The sequence below is a fragment of the Micromys minutus genome (assembly GCF_963924665.1).
Source record: "Micromys minutus genome assembly, chromosome: 3".
NCBI lineage: Eukaryota > Metazoa > Chordata > Mammalia > Rodentia > Muridae > Micromys > Micromys minutus.
The window spans coordinates 83,581,861-83,599,164 of NC_137972.1; the positions used below are offsets into that span (position 1 = coordinate 83,581,861).

At 46.2% G+C, this 17,304-nt stretch overlaps 1 protein-coding gene across 1 annotated transcript in view; it reads right to left on the reverse strand.

Moving 5' to 3' along the window:
• The window catches only part of IL16 (interleukin 16), a gene marked incomplete at its 5' end in the record, with an annotated part of 79,595 nt that extends 65,521 nt beyond the window's left edge, over nucleotides 1-14,074 (reverse strand). Inside the window, 2 exons of the mRNA XM_080913832.1 lie at nucleotides 4,103-4,512; nucleotides 13,882-14,074. Coding sequence (XP_080769958.1) covers nucleotides 4,103-4,512; nucleotides 13,882-14,074 — 603 coding nt within the window. The remainder of the gene's footprint in view (nucleotides 1-4,102; nucleotides 4,513-13,881) is intronic.
• Between the last annotated feature and the right edge of the window lie 3,230 nt (nucleotides 14,075-17,304).

The following is a 17,304-nucleotide window of genomic DNA, read 5'->3' on the forward strand; positions in this document are numbered from 1 at the left end:
ATACTAAATAAATACTAAACTGAGAGGTTAGCAGAATAGATGCAGATTTGTTTAAATTAAGCTGAGACTGGAAGGCATGCCTGCTATCCCAGTTGCTTCAGAGGCTGAGGCAGGAGGATTACAAGTAAAAAGCCTGAGTGAGATGTAAAGTGAGTTCAAGTCCAGCCTGGGGAACCTAAAGCAACCCTGTCCCCAGGTAAAACCTGAAAAGAGGCCTGGTGGTGTAGATTTAATGCAGAATGCCCTAATCCTGGGTTCAGTCTCCAGCACTGAGAAGTAATGTACATAGCTCTCTACAAGAAACTCAGAAGTATGGAGTAAGCAAACATAGGTCAGCAGTGAAAATATCAAACAGCCAATAACCAACAATAAGTATGGCTAGCCAAATGCCATTCAAGTAAGTAATTACATTGATTCCCTCAGGTATTTTTGATACAGTCCTAGAAAGCTGACTAATACACTGGGCCTTACAGGGTGACCCAGGCTTGGTTCGTGGGTATTCCAGATACAGGTGTCCATATAGCAGCAAGGAGTGGACTGTGTGCAGAGGCTGGGAAAAGACGTGATGGGCTGTAACTTACACACAAAGGACTATGGTAAACACCAGGGTTGGAAAGGTAGCAGTTTCACTGACTTTTCTCAGTCTCCTTTATTCTCCTTCTACCCAGGAAAACCCTTTCCTAGCCAAATGGTGTCTTGCCAAAATCAGGGAGACTCAAAATGCCAACTAATGAAGCCAACTTCTAAAGGAATATTTCCAAATGTCTTCTAGCATTGGAAACAACTAGAAATCACATGGAATTTGGGTGAGCATCAGCAAGTGGGCATGAATCATACCTGTGGGCTGTCCCTCCCCACTTCCTGCACATGGACCACCCTTGTCTCCCTCCGAGCTCCCCCATAGACTCTGGGGACCCACCAGCTCTATGGGAGTCCTAGAAACCCAAGCTTCCCTCGCAGTGTACCCACAAGCGGCTTTTCTGTGGCAGGAAGAGACAAGCAGCCAGGGTACAGGGTTTTCTGCTTGCCAAGAAAGCCTAGTCCTCAAGCCACAAACTGGGCTGCTCACAGGCAGAGGGATGAAGGAACTGGTCTGCCCAGGGAGGCATTGATTCCCCCTCCCTTCACCCAGCACATGCCAGAGATGCAGACAGTTAAGCTGACTGCACAACCCCTGAGTCACTCTATGTGAGTGGTGACTTCACCTAACCAGTACTTTAAACTTGTATAGAAAAGCAGGATGTGCCACACTGTGGATCAAAGCATTGCGCATCGCCTCAGGAGGGCAGCTGGAGGAGTAGGACCTCCCACATGTGTCTGGCCTTCTGGCTGCTATCCTCCTCCCAGACTGAGCACCACTGACTCTACATCCCAGCCAGAGAGTACTGACAGAATGTCTAACGTAAGCCCACATGTCGGCTCAAGAAAGGCCAATGCCGATAGGCTCTCTGTCTAAAGGGTGGCCTCATTGTGCCGATCTATACAGAGTTCTCTCCATAAACTCTTATAAGGTAGTTACTCTGAGTAAGTTCTCAGTATCAAGAAGATCTGTGTGCCACAGTTCCTTCAAACAAAGAAGAAGGAGGAGGAGAGGAGGAGGAGAAGGAGGAAGAGGAGGAGGAGGAAGAGGAGAAGGAGTAGTAGTAGTAGAAGAAAAAGAAGATGAAGAAGAAGAAGAAGAAGAAGAAGAAGAAGAAGAAGAAGAAGAAGAAGAAGAAGAAGAAGAAGAAGAAGAAGAAGAAGAAGAAGAAGAAGAAGAAGAAAGAAGAAGAAGAAGATGAAGAAGAAGAAGAAGAAGAAGAAGAAGAAGAAGAAGAAGAAGAAGAAGAAGAAGAAGAAGAAGAAGAAGAAGAAGAAGAAGAAGAAGAAGAAGAAGACCAACTCCAGAGAGTACCAAGAGAGCAAAGGGGTTTTCAGGACAATGTCGTGATGAACTAAGAGCCAGCCAGAGAGAAAGCGAGGAGCAAATTTAGATGGTAGTATTTTTATCAGGAGCACTTGTATACCAAGTCTCTCTCTCCCAGAGGGAGGTGTCCTTCAGAGCAGACACAGCACGGGTATACACATCTCTGGGCTGCCAGGGCTTGCTGGAGGAGAGTGTGAATAGGAAATTGTGGGTACCCACTTGATTAAACCTAAGGCCCTTGTGATGAAAGACAGAAGAGATGGCCAAGAGTCAAGATGGACCTCAAAGCAACCACTTTGAACTCTGAGAAGTCCAAGCACTTAGCTGAAGCTGGGCTGCAAGTTCTTATGGAGGCTAATTTAGCAAAATGGAAGGACAGAAGGAGGGAGTGCCTTGACATTCTGCTCAAGAGGAATTTTAAAAAATACTCTTTGGGGCTAGAAACATTTCTTAGTTGGTAGAATGCTTGCCTGAAATGAAGGAGGGTCTGGATTCAATCTTCCCCATTGCTTAAACTAGGTGTGGTGTGTCACAGAGGTAGAAGGCAGGAAAATAAGAAATTCAAGGTGATCTTTGTACGCATAACTACGAAAGAATGAAAGACAGATACAGACAGACAGACAGAGGAAATTAGTTTTAAAAACAGTATTTCTGTGGAAAAAGACAGCCAGTCTGAAGTGTTCAGAAAGCCCACTCACTTTCTCCAGTAAATGCTCTAGGTCCAGTGGGCTGAGGGTCTATTGGGAAGCTGGCCCAGGAGCAAGTGGCCACCATGGCCTCGGTGCATTGCCCAGGCTAATCACATTCTCACAACCATCCCTGCTGCCTTTGCACTTCTGTAGGCAGGAGTCAGCTCAGTCCTGGGTGTGCCACACAACCTTCCAGTGACACTTTCCTTTTTCCCTTCAATTTTAACTTGGCTCTTTAAGCCACTTCCTCTTTCTCGAGTTTCACATTCAGCGTCACGGGGCCTCTTCCAGATGTTGTTTGGAAATCAGTGTAACCATGGCACTGCTGGAGGCTGGGAAGTCCATCCAGGTCAACTGAGTCACGCTAAGAATAGGGTAATTCTGTCAGGGAGAAGGAAACCCAGGCCAGGGACTAGAGTGTCCCCACTGGAAGGGAAAACGGGGATGGCTGTGAAGTGCTCTGGGGACCCTCAATAACCAGCAGTTGACAGAGACAGACACAGATACTTAGACCCAACCACTGGACTGAAGTCGGGGACTCCTATAGTTGAATTAGGGGAAAGACTGAAGAAGCTGAAGGGAGGGTGACCCCATAGGAAGACCTGCAGTCTCAATTAACCCAGACCCCTGGGAGTTGCCAGAGACTGAGCCACCAACTAGGTACCATACATGAGCTGATTCGAGGCCTCAGGCATATATACAGCAGAGGACTGCCTGGTCCGGCCTCAGTGGGAGAAGACACACCTAATTCTGGAGATATATGAGACCCCAAGGAGAGGGTAGGCCTGGGGTCTTATGTCTGTGTCTCTGTCCCTCTGTGTGTGTGTCTTTCTGTCTCTATGTCTCTCTTTCTCTCTGTCTCACTGTGTGTGTGTGTGAATGTGTGTCTGTCTGTCTGTCTGTCTGTCTGTCCTGACATACCACGCATCCTTTTTCTGAGCTGCTGCTCTGGTTGAAATGTGCAGCTAGGGGTAACTCCTCTCCTGTCTTCAGACTCTTCACCCTCCTATCAACAAGCCCTTCTAGCTTTGCCTGGACTATAAGAGTTTCTACTCTGACTATTTTCTGGGACCCTGCCCCTACTCCCTCAGTTTAACCCACATGATTCCTGGCCTGGGTTATCACGGCAGCCTCCCAAGAAGAACCACATCCCCCCTACTGTAGGCCAAGCTCCAGAAAGTTCCTGTGAAAACAACCTGATCATGTCACTTTCCTGCCTCCCACCACTACGATAAAGCACCAAAGCTTTGCCACAGCCCTGTCTAGGACAATGGCTGCTACGATAGCTTGACATCCTATTACTTCCTGTGTAGTCCAGGTTTGACTTGAACTTGCAGCCACCCTCGTGAATCAGCTTCCTGCGTGCTCCTAACACACTCTTTTCATCTTTGCTGCATGTACTGTCCCTCTGTCTCCATTGCCCGTCCTACAAGGGTCACATGACCCACTCCTCCATGTTGAAATTGACTGAAGGGACCCGGGAAACATTCACAGATTCTGGCCATACCTTCATGAAGAGCATCTTCCTGCAGAGCTTGCCTCGATCACTCCCAGCTGCTTGGAGTTGAGCAGCCTCTGAGGCCAATGCCAGGTCTGGTGTGTTGCTGAGCCCAGCCTCCGATGTGTCCGCCAGCTGCGTGGAGGAGTGAAAGAAACCCTCCTTGCTCTGGCACAGTGACGTTTCAAAGGGGTTGAGGTACTTCTCATCTGGGCTGGAGCCATCATCACTGGTCTTGGCATTACAGAGGATCAGGGAACGGGAAATTGAGCGAAATTTCGTGGATTTCCGGCTCTTTCCGGAGTGGCCGTGGGGTTCCATCCTCAGAGAGGAAGCGAGGCCACGCTTCTTCCTGTCCTGTTCGGGCCTTGGCCGGTGAGTGGCAGATGAACTAGGCTTAGCTGCCACTGCATGAGTCCCTAGAGGAAAGAAGAAATGGGAAGTCAGCTGAAGTCCAGGAATTGAACTCCGGTGCCCATGGAGCAGGGCAAATGAGTCCCTGCACCCAGCCTGTCGGCAGGGCAAATGGAGCTTAGATAACTCTAGGAGTTAACATCCTTTTCCATATCCCAGGGTCACAGAGACCAAGCCTAAACTCTTCATCCAAACCTGCATCCTATAGACAGGGAAACCGACTAACAGAAAAAAAGAAATGTAAATTCAAGGTGCTAGCAAATGAGCTAAGACTCAGAGTCATAGGAAAGGCTTAGGAACTGGGTTGCTCCTGAGGACCACAGCTTTGCAAGGCTTTTAGATTTGGAAGCTAATCATTAAATACAACTCTAATCTGTAGATCAGAGCAAGGAGGAAGTCAGGGAGTGGAGCCCACTGCCCTGGTCCCTGTGTTCTCCTTAGTTTCTCGTAGAGTTTCTCCTACAGTGTCTCCAAAAGAACTCAGGAGCCCAGGGTTCAGCCCAGTGACTGATGTATGTGTTCTGATTTCAGATGAAGATTCGCCAGTTTGCAGTGGCTGCCCCGAGTGCAGAAGCTTCAGCACATAGCTTGCTCTTGACAAATTCATGTGCCCTTCCTCGGACCCTAAGTCTCAGCCTGGCCAGTATACCACATAGGGCTGTGGATGCCTGCACTGTCAGCCACTCCCTTGGTTTATAACCCCAGCCTCATAACCCTAGTCTGGCTCCCCCATCAGGCACATAACCCAACCCAGTTTTGCCAAGAGGCACCTCTCATGGATTTGGTGTCCATGAGATAGGTGGCAAAGCGGCCTCATGCTGTAGCCAGACAAGCTCTGACTTGGGTCCAAGTCACAAAATAAAGCCTGTTGCCAGAACAACAAACTGTGGGATGTTCTTGCAACTCACCCTGCTGTTTGTGCATATGCAGGATGGATGTATCAGCAATGCACAGAGCTTACAACATTTCATGACATAGACATCTTCACATGTCCCCCAAAGAGAATGACTTCTTAAGATACTGTCTGAAGTACCTGTCAAACACACATGCATGTGTGTGTGTATGAAAACGCACACACACACACACACACACACACACACACACTGTAAATGTTAAAAAACAAGACAAACAAACAAAAGGCACCATTGCATCTTGGGCTGACAAAATGAGATGTCACAGTAGATGAAGCCTGATAACCTTGGTCTGGTCCCTGGAACCCACACAGTAGAAGGCTGAGGCTTCCACGTTGTCCACTGATGTTTAAGCTCCACAATATACTATGGTGTATATGTTCATAGCCATACATGTACACTAAGTAGAAAACAACTGTTATTTTGAAATTTTAGCTCTATTATTCGTTTCATTAGGGAGTCCTTACCCCATATCCCACCACCCTTTATTCTTTGACTGTCTAGTTCACATGATAATAGAATTGCAGCCATAATGGACCAAGCCTGAAGTGACAGCTGTGCTTGGTGACATGTTTCCGGGCCCCGAAGGCCAAATTCACTCTTGAGCAGATTGGTACAAGGAAACCTTAGTGGCCACCAGCTGGGCTCCAGTACTGGCCACCAAATGTGCTGTTTCTATAATTACCTCTGTCATTCACTCAGTGACTTCAAAATGTCACTCCTGTAGTGTGCCAGGAGGTGCTCTGAATGCTTTACCACTTAGTCCTCATAAACCCCTGTGGGCTCTGAAACTGTCCTCTTGTCACAGAAAGATGACCAAAGCACAGGGCAGTGACCACCATGAAACTATACAATGTGGCTAGATCCTCCAAGCTGGCTCTCCACAGCCCGGACTGCCCTGCTCTCCTTTGCTCTGTGACACCTACTGTGTGGGATCTTGATGACCTGTGCATCAACCCTTCTCCGTCCCTAAAACTATGTTGTAGTCCAGGCGCTGTGGTGCCTGTAATCCCAGCATTCAGGAGGTAGAGGCAGGGGGATGAGAACTTCAAGGTCAAGCTCAACCATGTAGTGAGTTCAAGGCTACCCTGGGACAGATGAGGACCTACCTTGGAAAACAAATAAATCTGGTTCCTTGTTCTATTCTTGCAGCTGCCCTTCCCGTCACCCATCCTGTGACTCTTGAATGAATGCTCTGTGCCACACTTTCTCTCCTTAACTCACCACTGCTTCCAGATCCGGCACCAGGGTTTGCTTCCTTCCCCTAAAGCCATGGAAACTCCCCGAATCAGTTCCACATTGAGTGTGTCCACAGTCTCAATCACAAAGCCGAAATTAGCTTTGTTTGGAGAGGATTGATCTGCGTCTGTCTGTTCGTGGTTTGTGAGTTCTCAGTGCCTTTTTCTTCCTGTTACTTGTTTCTCTTTCAGATATCCCCTTTCAAATCCAAACCATCACAGCTGCCCTCAGGCTGCCGTCTCCAGCACAGGAGGTCCTCAGGCCTCTGTCCTTTCAAATCCCCAGGGCTTGAGTATATAATTTTGTGTGTGTGTGTGTGTGTGTGTGTCTGTGTGTGTGTCTGTGTGTGTGTCTGTGTGTGTGTAAGTGTGTCTGTGTGGGTGTCTGTGTGTGTGTGTGCCAGAACTTGTATGCATTAGCCATTTAAAAGTTAGAAAACCAGTAAGTTTTATGTTAAAGTCCTTCTAGAGGTTTCCAAAACCAGGCAAGGAAGAGCTAAAGGAGAGTTGCTGAGCACCACTGTGTGGAGAGTAAAACTGATATGGAAGGTTCAGGTGTCAGGCAGATGGGGTGAGAAGTGGAAAAAAGAATGAGGAACAGAAGAACAGGAAAATGTGAGCAGAACCAAGTCTAGATGCTGTCACATGGCTGCTGGATCCAGCCATGCCTGAAGCTATACTGTTTATTCTGTTAGGTGAATCAACACATTCAGGTTTAAGCTTAAAAGTATATCTTCCTGAAATAAAAGTCTTTGGTTTACTGCTCAAAGTCTAACTAAGTCCTGGAAAAACAATGACTTCCAGGAAACAATGTGATTTCTAGGCTACTTCAACCCCCAGCCAAAGCTTGCTTTTCCCTCCCTCTATTTCCACTCAGAGCAGCTGGATCTTAAAGTCTTGATCTACCAACTTCCACAGACCTGCAAATTACATACCCCATTCTCTTTGTCCCCCACATCCTCTCTTCATCTATATGGTCCCCAGCCATGACCAGTCACTCACTAGGCATCTTCTAGAGCAAAGAAACTATGGAGTCCTTTGAGATTGAGGTGCAAAGCTGCAGGCTTCCTTGGCTGGGGACACAGGCTGTACGGACTTAGGCCGATGAGGCTCAGATTTCATGGTAGAAACTGATCATCCCATGAGTGTGTCCAATGAGTACTGTCAGCTATCAAAAGCAAGCTCTTCTACAAGGAGTGACCATTTCTAAGTTTGTGTCCTCCTGGGAGATGACAGAGACCATGGGGTAGAATGGAGAAGGCAGAGGACAAGGCATTCACCCTCCATCTGAGAGCAGAGACTGCTCCAAGCAAGCCTTGCCATCCCAGACAACATGAATGGGAAAAGAATGCAAGGGTGGAGAGACCAGGGTCTCACTTCTGTGGAAAGGGACTTCCCTCTAGGCCCAGCGCTAAGAGAGACAGAGAGAGGAACGGGAGTAATTGAAAACATAGCATGGTAGTCACGTGGCTCAGCTTGGCTTTGGCAATTGTGCTTGGGACATTAGAACTGGCTATTGCTCTCTTGTGGAACCAAATGTCAGTGGTGCTGGGGGCCAGCTGGGCCACCCCTCCTCAGTCCTCTCTGAAAGTTCAAACGAACTTTTTTTTTTCTTTATTTGGTCCTTAGCCCCAGGATTCCTTGACAGTGTCCTACTAGGTTTCCTCTGTCCCTGGCAGGCACTGCACATGACTTCCCTAAGGTTCTCTACATAAGAAGGGCTTCCGGATGCAACTCCTCAGGGAACCCCCTGCCTTCCCAGTCCAGGATAGGTCAAAGGACTAGAGAACTGTTCTCACATGTCCTGGCCAGTGTCCCTCCAAACACCAGAGTAAGACTGGTTCTCACTGCCAGGCCTCCCAGAGCACAAAGGTGCTACATAGTCCCCTTTTCTGTCATGCAGGAGATTACCTGGTAAAGAGGAATGGGGACCACTGTCTTCATCGTTACTCGGATCACCTGACCATAGCTGAGCTGCTCTTTATTTAGAGTGCAGTGACAAGGACTACGGAGCTGTGACACTTGCTTCCTTTAGAGCCTTGAAGAAAATTGTTGACTTCAGGCTAGGCAGCAAGGTCTGTAAGTCCTGCTTCTTTCCCCCTCTCCTGGAGTCCCTCACATCCTCCTCTCTCCTTTCCCCTCTTTCTTCCCCATCCCCCATTTTTTGTCCTCTGCTTCGTCCTTCTGTTCCTTTGTTTTTTCTATCATCTCCCTCTGGATTTCCCTCATCTGCTTGTAGCCAGTGTACTGGGCAAACCCATCACTAGAGCTGCTGCCTCACACTTGGATCTGAGTGAAACACCGTTCGCCTGGAGAACTGGAGCGGACTGTAAATCACCATGTGGTGAAAGGGGAACCCTTTGATAAATGTGTTTGGAGTTTCTGCATTCTCCCACAGTGTCCTATTTCAAAGGCAGTTTTGAAGTCTGGCCATTCCAGCCCAGGGGGTATATTTTTTTTCTTAGTCTTGATCTGAAAAGTGATTCAGAAATAATAAATGAAGGGAAGAGGTGAGTGTCTCTTCTCTGCCCCCCGAAAGGTCATTAATAGAATTAAAGGATCCACAGCTGAGTCTGACCCCGTGTCTATACATACTGAACACAGGGTTGGGAAGACATACAGCATCTCTGGGCTCTTGTATCCCCACTAGTCAAGCTGACTATGTTGGAGTATTAAACATGTCATTTTTTTCTTCCTCTACCCTAAGAGATGTCTCTTAGGAGAGCAACTGTACTCTCTGGGGCTCAGTGCAACACAGGAGCATTGCATATAGTGGACCAATAGCTAAAGAGCATCTCAGAAGCTCCTCCCACTGACACCTGCACCAACATAGAAATACCATCCTACTTGGGACCACATACTGGAGAACTTTAGTGATACGACATCAGAGTGAAAAGAAGCCACATCTGAGCTTAAGAGATGTCTAGAAAGACACTCTGGAAAGCACCTAAGAGCCCAGGGTGAATATCTCACATCTCACACAGGTGCTGAACTTTTGGCATATGGGAAAGTGATCCTAAATGACTAAGGCACAAGCAGGGCTGGGCACCTTTGGGTAACTTAGCACCACTTAAGTCCAAGGGCACAGGGCCAGGCGGGGCAGGGATTCCTCTTGTGTAAGCCACACCAACATGGCACCGTGACACAAGTAAAACATATAATTCACCTTGAAAAAATTATGCCTGTTACTCGGAGGGGCTATCTCAGGCTTAGCATTTGTGACTTCCCCACTTCCAGACACCAAGCAGGATGTTACTGCAGAATCACTTGAGTGAACGTCTACATGAAGCCACAGCACACGTATAGTTATGGCAATGACAAACGGTATCTGACTGGAACATCCCAGGCTCGACCCTGGAGCTAACCTTATCTGAATGGTGGGCCTGACACTCACTCCTGCAGTAATAAGCAGCAGCGAGTCTTGTATGGCTTAGTTACCCATGAAATGGGGATGGTTTTACCACCCAATGGGAGTTCTGAGAGAAATAATTCAGACTAGGACTTAAATTTGTTTATTTTCTTAAGGTTTATGGATGCACACACATTCAAAATAAGCAAGAGCCTAGCTAAGGATGGCCTACCTTGCTTGGCTATCTGAATTAATAAGAAAGGAAGGAAGAGCTAGGCATGACAGCACACACCTTTAATGAGAGCACACAGGGGGCAAAAGCAGGCTTATCTCTGTGAGCTTGAGGCCCTCCTGTTCAGCGTTTCATGCCATCCAGAGCTACAGAGAGAGACCTTGTCTCAAAAGAAATAAGGAAGGACATGAAGAAAGAAACAAAGATAAAAGAAAGAAGAAAAGGGAAAACAGGAAAAATGTAAGTAGCTGTGAACACACTAAAGGTGTCCCGATGGGCGACTATGTTAAATGGACATTGTGTGGGATGCTACACAGCCAACAATATGAATTAAACTGATTTCCATGTGTAGATATGGTGGAAGGTTTCAAAGTCGGTTAGCTAAGAACTATTACGAAAGCGTTGTCTAAACTCAATTTATGAAAAAAAATCACATAACTTTATGAATAAACTAAAAACTAGTAATCACTTTGGGGAAGTGAAGAAGCCTTTTGTTTCTAAATAATTATTTTCTGTGTTTGGTTCCTTTTTATCAGTCACAGCTCACCATTGCAGCCAGAAAAAAAAAGTTTTTCAGGAAACAAAAAATATAACGACACATCTAATTTTCAATCATGTGGTACTGACCTGGAGGTTTTATTCCCACTGGCTAGCTTTTATGGTGCTAGAAGTCTACCAGAGACAAAAGTAATCAATATTGCCTTTCTGTGAACACTGGCAGGTACAATAATCCCAACAAGACACCACCCCACTCCCACCTCTGATGCAATAGTGGTTATTTGGAAACATTTTCTCATTGGATCTAAGTCTCTCTCCAAAAGATGGAAGCCATACCTAGCACTGTTATCAGGGCCAAGAACCTGTGGCTAGACGGGTCATAGGCCCCATAGGAGAACTTACATTATTATTCTACTGAATGGACATAGTGTTAAACCAACTCTCAATGACTTCTCATCATGCCCATAGATTGTTGCATCTGTCAATACTCATTAGAACAGCATCTTCCTGCAGTAGACAATGATTACTATAGAGACTCCCAACTCAATGTGCAGAGAATAAAGGACTGGAGTGCTCTAGCCTCCCTCACACCAATATCACTCCCTCCCCACAAAGCTCAGAGATCATTGTGCAAAGTGCATCGAAAAGGGTGTAAAGGCCAATAGCAGTAGCTGTCAACAAAAGAGTGGTTTCCAGATCAGCTTGGTAGTTGTATGGGCTCAAACCACACAAAATCCCAGCATGGATGGAGAATGTGGGCAGGGACTCCCACGCCTACTGGTGAGGCTATGTATAGCTGGTGGCTTCTGGGAGAGGAAAGCCAGTTTACATTAAGAAAATGACTGTTGGTAGGTCAACTACACTCCAGGGTATGGCCTCATACTCAAGAGACTTAGTGAACACAAATTGAATTTGATAGACTTTGTTAAAAAGACTCAAAGTAAGTGGGTAAGAAGGTGGGATCTGAGAGGAACTGGGGAATGTGGGGAGTGGTATCAAAATAGATTCCATAGAAAAGTCTCAAAGAACTGAAAAATTATTATTTAAAACATTTTTGCAATGCTTAGAATATTTATCAAAGTAAAAAATTTGTTGGAACTAAGCTGAATAAGAAGACATATAAGTACTCCAGTTTCTGAAATATAGTCATGTGTCATGGAGTGGTGACCGGCTTTACCAAGGAGCTCAAGGAGCTAATCTCTGACCTTCAAAATCTACTGAAGGCTTGTGTGGTTTGGTTTTGTTACCTGTCAAATGGCCATGATAACAATGCATACTTCTCATGATAATAAAAGGAAGGATAGAAGTTTGGTTTCAGCCCTGTGTTTAATGGTTGTCATCATGACAGCCATCTTTGTCACTACTACTTAAAGCTAAGTCACCTCAAAAGTCTTCATTGTCCACCATCTATTGTCGTTTTATAACTAGTTAGTTAATTTGTCTGTTTTTCTTATTTCATACATATTTTATTTTGTATGTATTTCATATTTGTTTTGTATAAAGACACATAAGACCTAAGCAGTTGCTGAGACACAGCCATAGCTCTTTTACTGACTCAGGGGGTCATTAATTGAAGCGTTGATCTTCAGTTTAAACTCTGTTTCTTTACAAGAATGTCATGGTTATTGTCAACTAATTTCCAATTTTATATCCTTTAGTTTCTTGGGGTTTTATTATTAGAAAATTCCAGCTTAGTTGTTATGTGGCCACAGGGATGTGTCTTGGACACTATTTGTTAGCATGTGTTAAGGGTGACTTTGTAAGATGGCATATTCGATGAGTAAGTGTTATAAGTATCCTTTGAACTATCACATGCGCAGAGAGAGACTGACAGCTCTTATGTCCCCTCCCACCTCATGCACACAGACTTCATTATCTTCTTTTGATACTTTCTTCAGTGATGAGAAAGTCGATGAAAAAAATGTTGCCCAGACATCACCTGTGCAGTAAGTGTGACAGTCCTCTGCCTTCTTCAGCAACTGCTATGACCAGTCCTGAACTCAAATGATTTGGCTGGAAGTAGCAACAGCCATCTTGAGGATGAGGAAAAAAAGGAAGGACAGACATGTGGGACTGGACCAGCCACCTGCCCCTTAACCTTGCTGTGGCTTGAGGATACATGGTTAGGAAAGCATAAGGCCAGAGAATGAGAGGAGAGCTCATGGCTGACTGAGCCAGGAGTCTTTACCTTAGACATCAGGGAAATGGCCACTGTGTCCAAAGAAAAGTCAGGCATACTCCAGGATATAGGGCCACACCCTTCTCTGTCCTACTGAGGCCCTAGAATGCTACTCTTTGAGCTTTTATGATCTGATTCAAAGTTTGAGCTTACATTTTATATCATGGTATACACCATTAACCACACATAAGATACACAGATAAGTAAATGTTTATGGATTCATAAATAAACATATGTAACTATAGCAAGACATCATCACATAATACCATTATTATGTTATGAATTAAAACATTAGAAATTTCCTAGAAAAGATGATGGTGGGGGAGATATGCTACAGGGGTTTCAAGCCCTAGCACCCATACGAGTGCACAGTGGGTGTGGTATGCTGCCCCGTAATCTCTAATCTTCTCGGTACTTGGGAAGCTGAGCCAGTTCCCCAGAGCAAACCAGTTAACTACAGTAGTCAAATGGATGATCGGTAGACAAGCTTGCCTCAGTGAGCAACTGAGGAAAACAAACCCTACCCCAGCTTCTGAGCTTCACATGCATAAGCACACACATAACAGACACCCACTCGCATGCCCCAACACAGGAACACGCACACAAACACATTTACACACATTTTATACACACATACAAAAAAAATTGATTTTGTGAAGAATCTTATACATGTGTGAAGCCTGCCAATTTATATGTAAAAGAGAATTTCTCATCAACTGTATTGATTTCAATCGACTGGACAGTCATATTGGAAACCATGAGCATAAAGCTTCCTTTGATGCTTCCGGCCGGGTCCTGTGGTGTATAGCTTGGAGTTCCTATGTGCCCTCGGATGTCTCAGCAGATAACTGATACAGAAGGATCCTGACTGCAACTGACCTTTGTCTGTCACCTTGGGAGAACTAAGTTCCCTGATGGTCCTTTTCCTATGCCGAGGAAAGATGAGGGAAAGGACAGCGTTACTCACGGTTAGCCTGGCCAGGTGAGCAGCAGGGAGGGGGTGCTGTTCCCTGACATCCCAGCAGCGGGGTGCGCCTGTGAAAATGCCAAAGAGCATATTGGTGGTGGCCTCCTCCCGCTGGCAGAGCCGGGCAGCTACATCCTAGCTGCTGCACCTGTCCATTACAGATGCACTTCTGCTCCCGAGGTGCAAGACCCATGAAGATCCCTCTTCCGCATGGATCCTGACATCGGGTCACAGTGCAGGAAGCTAGTGGTCTAGGAGTTGCTTCCGTGGCATCTAATTCTCTCCTCCAGGGACAAGTGTAGCAGGCACCACGGCTCCTGATTGTCTGTTTTCCTTTCCCCAGGCGGTGTGCTCACGCACAAGCTGCGCTCAGCAACCCCATCTGCTCTGTGCTCTTTCGGGCAGAGACCTCTTCGTGTTTCTGGCAGACACCAGGCAACCTTGTCTAATTACAAGACTGACATGGATGGGTCCCGATTTCTACAGAGATCCGAAAGAACTTGGAGTCCATTGCCGATTCGAAGCTGCCTCCCAACCAGAAATATGGGGCTCTTGGAGCCGTTTGTTTATTTTCACTGTTTGGATTTTTGTTCCCCATGTATGGGGCTGTGGGGTTGCTATCAGAGACCATCTCACATGTGGAAATGTATTGCCAGTCTCAATAGGCAGTGCAGACACAAGCAATTCCCTCTCCTGATAAAACGTGTGTGTGTGTGTGTGTGTGTGTGTGTGTGTGTGTGTGTGTACCACAATGTGCACATGTTCAAGAGCTATCTACATGAATGCACTTGCCTGTGCATGCACTTATAGAAATAAGAGGTTGACTCTAGCTGTCTTTCTTCTGTGGTTAGCCACCTTAGTTTTTGAGATGTGATCGATTTCTCACTGAGCCTGAATCTTGCTGTTTTACGTAGGTTGGCTGGCCAGCAAGCCCCAGGATCTCTCTATCTCTGTCTGCCCAGTACTAAGCTTATAGACAGAAGCAGTGAACCCTACTTTTATGTGAATGCTGAGGATCTGAACTTGGGTAGCAAGCACTTTACCCACTGAAGCATCTTCGAAGCTTTAAAACTACTGTTGGTGTTTGCCGATCCACACAGAGATCAGTTGCTACCATTCACTGTGGTTCAGGCACTTGACCATATGGAATAAGGCAGGGTTCTTTACAGCCTATTGGGGACCATGGACACAGATAGTTACTATTCCTGGTGTGGGAGCTTTTCGAGTAGAGGCTTGAATTAAGTACTTTGGCTGAAGCAACTTTTTGAAGCATCTCACCAAGGACCTACCCATGAGCAGAGACTTGGAAGCTGAATAAGGGGTCAAGTAGCATGACCCTTCTGAATTTGGTTTAGACAAATCTATTAGTGGCTGTAGAGCCTAGGGGTGTGGAAGAGAGGACAGTGATGTCATAGCCTATTAAGACTTAAGGTTCTCCTCAGGAATATGACCTCTCTGTGTTATTAACAAATTCAATTCAAAGTATTCCTCCTGCTCTTCAAGTTCTTGTGTCTCTCATGGTGGGATCCAGAAGACAGGGATAGAGAGAGTTGGAAAGAGGGCAGGTCCTCAACTTGTGGCTTTCTCCTAAAGTAATTCTGCCTTAGTTCTTTGTATGAGCACACAGAAACTAATTCTAAAATGATTTCTTAGTTGAATTAAAAATCTCTAAGAAATTGTGATCTGATAGCTTTTGCAAATATGTGTGTGTGTGTGTGTGTGTGTGTGTGTGTGTGTGTGTGTGTGTGTAAGTATGCACATGAGGAGACTAGAAGTAAACTTTGTGGATTGGGCTCTCTTCTTCCACCTTTACATAGGCTCCAGGTATTGGACTCTGGCACTAGGCTTTTGTGAGAAGTACCTTTATTAACAGCTGTCTTCTCAGCCTGAGTATTCTTCTGTTATGTTTTTACTCTGTGGATATATGACTAGCTTGTGTTTGTTGAGGTGTGTCTTGGGGCAGTGACAAGCATAAAGCCTGGAGTCAGAGGTTACAGTTAAGGCCAAGGATATACGCCATCTTAGCTGAATGAACCCTACCGTTCATGTGAAGCCACACCACCAAATCACAAGGACAGTGTGAAAAGCTATCAGCAGTGTCTGGGGTTGGAAGAACGCCTGAGAAAGGTGAGGCAGGAAGCACCATTGTGGAAGAAATCATTGGGTGGGGCTGCAGCAAGGTACAAGGGTACACTGGTAGCTCCTGAACAAGAGACGGGCTCTGGGATCAGAAGAGTTGGCTACTGTGTAACTGCAGGACAGAGAAAACAGAGGTCTGATGACCTTCTTCCAAAGAACTGAGAGAAGAATTAGAGAAACTGTGGAGGACAGGGACCCCAGGAAGTCCCAGCATGGTTTCAGCCAGCTCCAGGGATGTAGCTATCATTTTGGGGGTAGTTCAACCAGAAAGAGACAATTTTCCCAACTAAGAGCAGAAAGAGAGATGCTGCCCTGTGACTTCAGAGCATCTGCTTCTCTTCACCTTCATATTTATCACCTAAGTCCCCAGTAACAGGGAAAAATTACACTATGAGACAGAGGGTTGTATTAGCATCACTAGGAAGGGACCAGAGCAGGAACTGGTCAAAAGCAGAAGCAGAGAGCCAAATGCTCTAGTGATTCTTTTCTCCCCATCAAAGCTATCAGATGTGCACACTCTCTGTACCCATGTGGCCAGGTCAACAGGGAAGCATCCTTCAGGTACCCAAAGCCTTTTAGCCTCCCTTCCTCTTCCCAACTGCTTCCACACCCACAGCAATAAGGACAAGACCAGGTTAGGAATCAGAAACACTAGACCAAACCATCCAATCACCCACCATAACTAGAAAAGCCCCATCATGCAACATGGTGACATGGGGAGGCTTACACAAGCAGCTCTCCCTGCTGAGCTTCCTCTGACCACCTCCAAACAGAACATATATTTTTGCAACCAAATCCCTCCCCAGTCAGGCCAGAAGAGTCAGCCTCCTTCTACAGGACATGATCGCTGTCTCTACACAGAGTGAAGGACCTTTCACTCACCTGACCCTCCTAGTACAGCTCTTCAAGATGTCACTGCCTTTGCTTCTTTCTGCAATTGCAGAGACCAGAGCATACAGTAATCTGCACTGCCAGGGCTCCAAGCTCTGATTGGACTAAGTGGGAAATACTGTTCTGTCCTACTGAGGCCAGCCTTGAGTCACATCCCGGCTTGGGGGGATGGCACACCCTATCAGATGCTGCCACCTGCTCTGGACAGGTGACTCTGGGTAAGTGAGTCCAACCTGGCACAGATTTGTGTGAATACTCCTAGACAGAGCCATCTGACATCTCCACATGAAAGGCTTGGCCCAAACAGGGGATGGAAAGGCTGAGAGCTGAGCCTTAGAATAAAGTCCACCATCTGGGCAGGCCCTTTTCAGACCACAGTGAGACTCCTCCTCT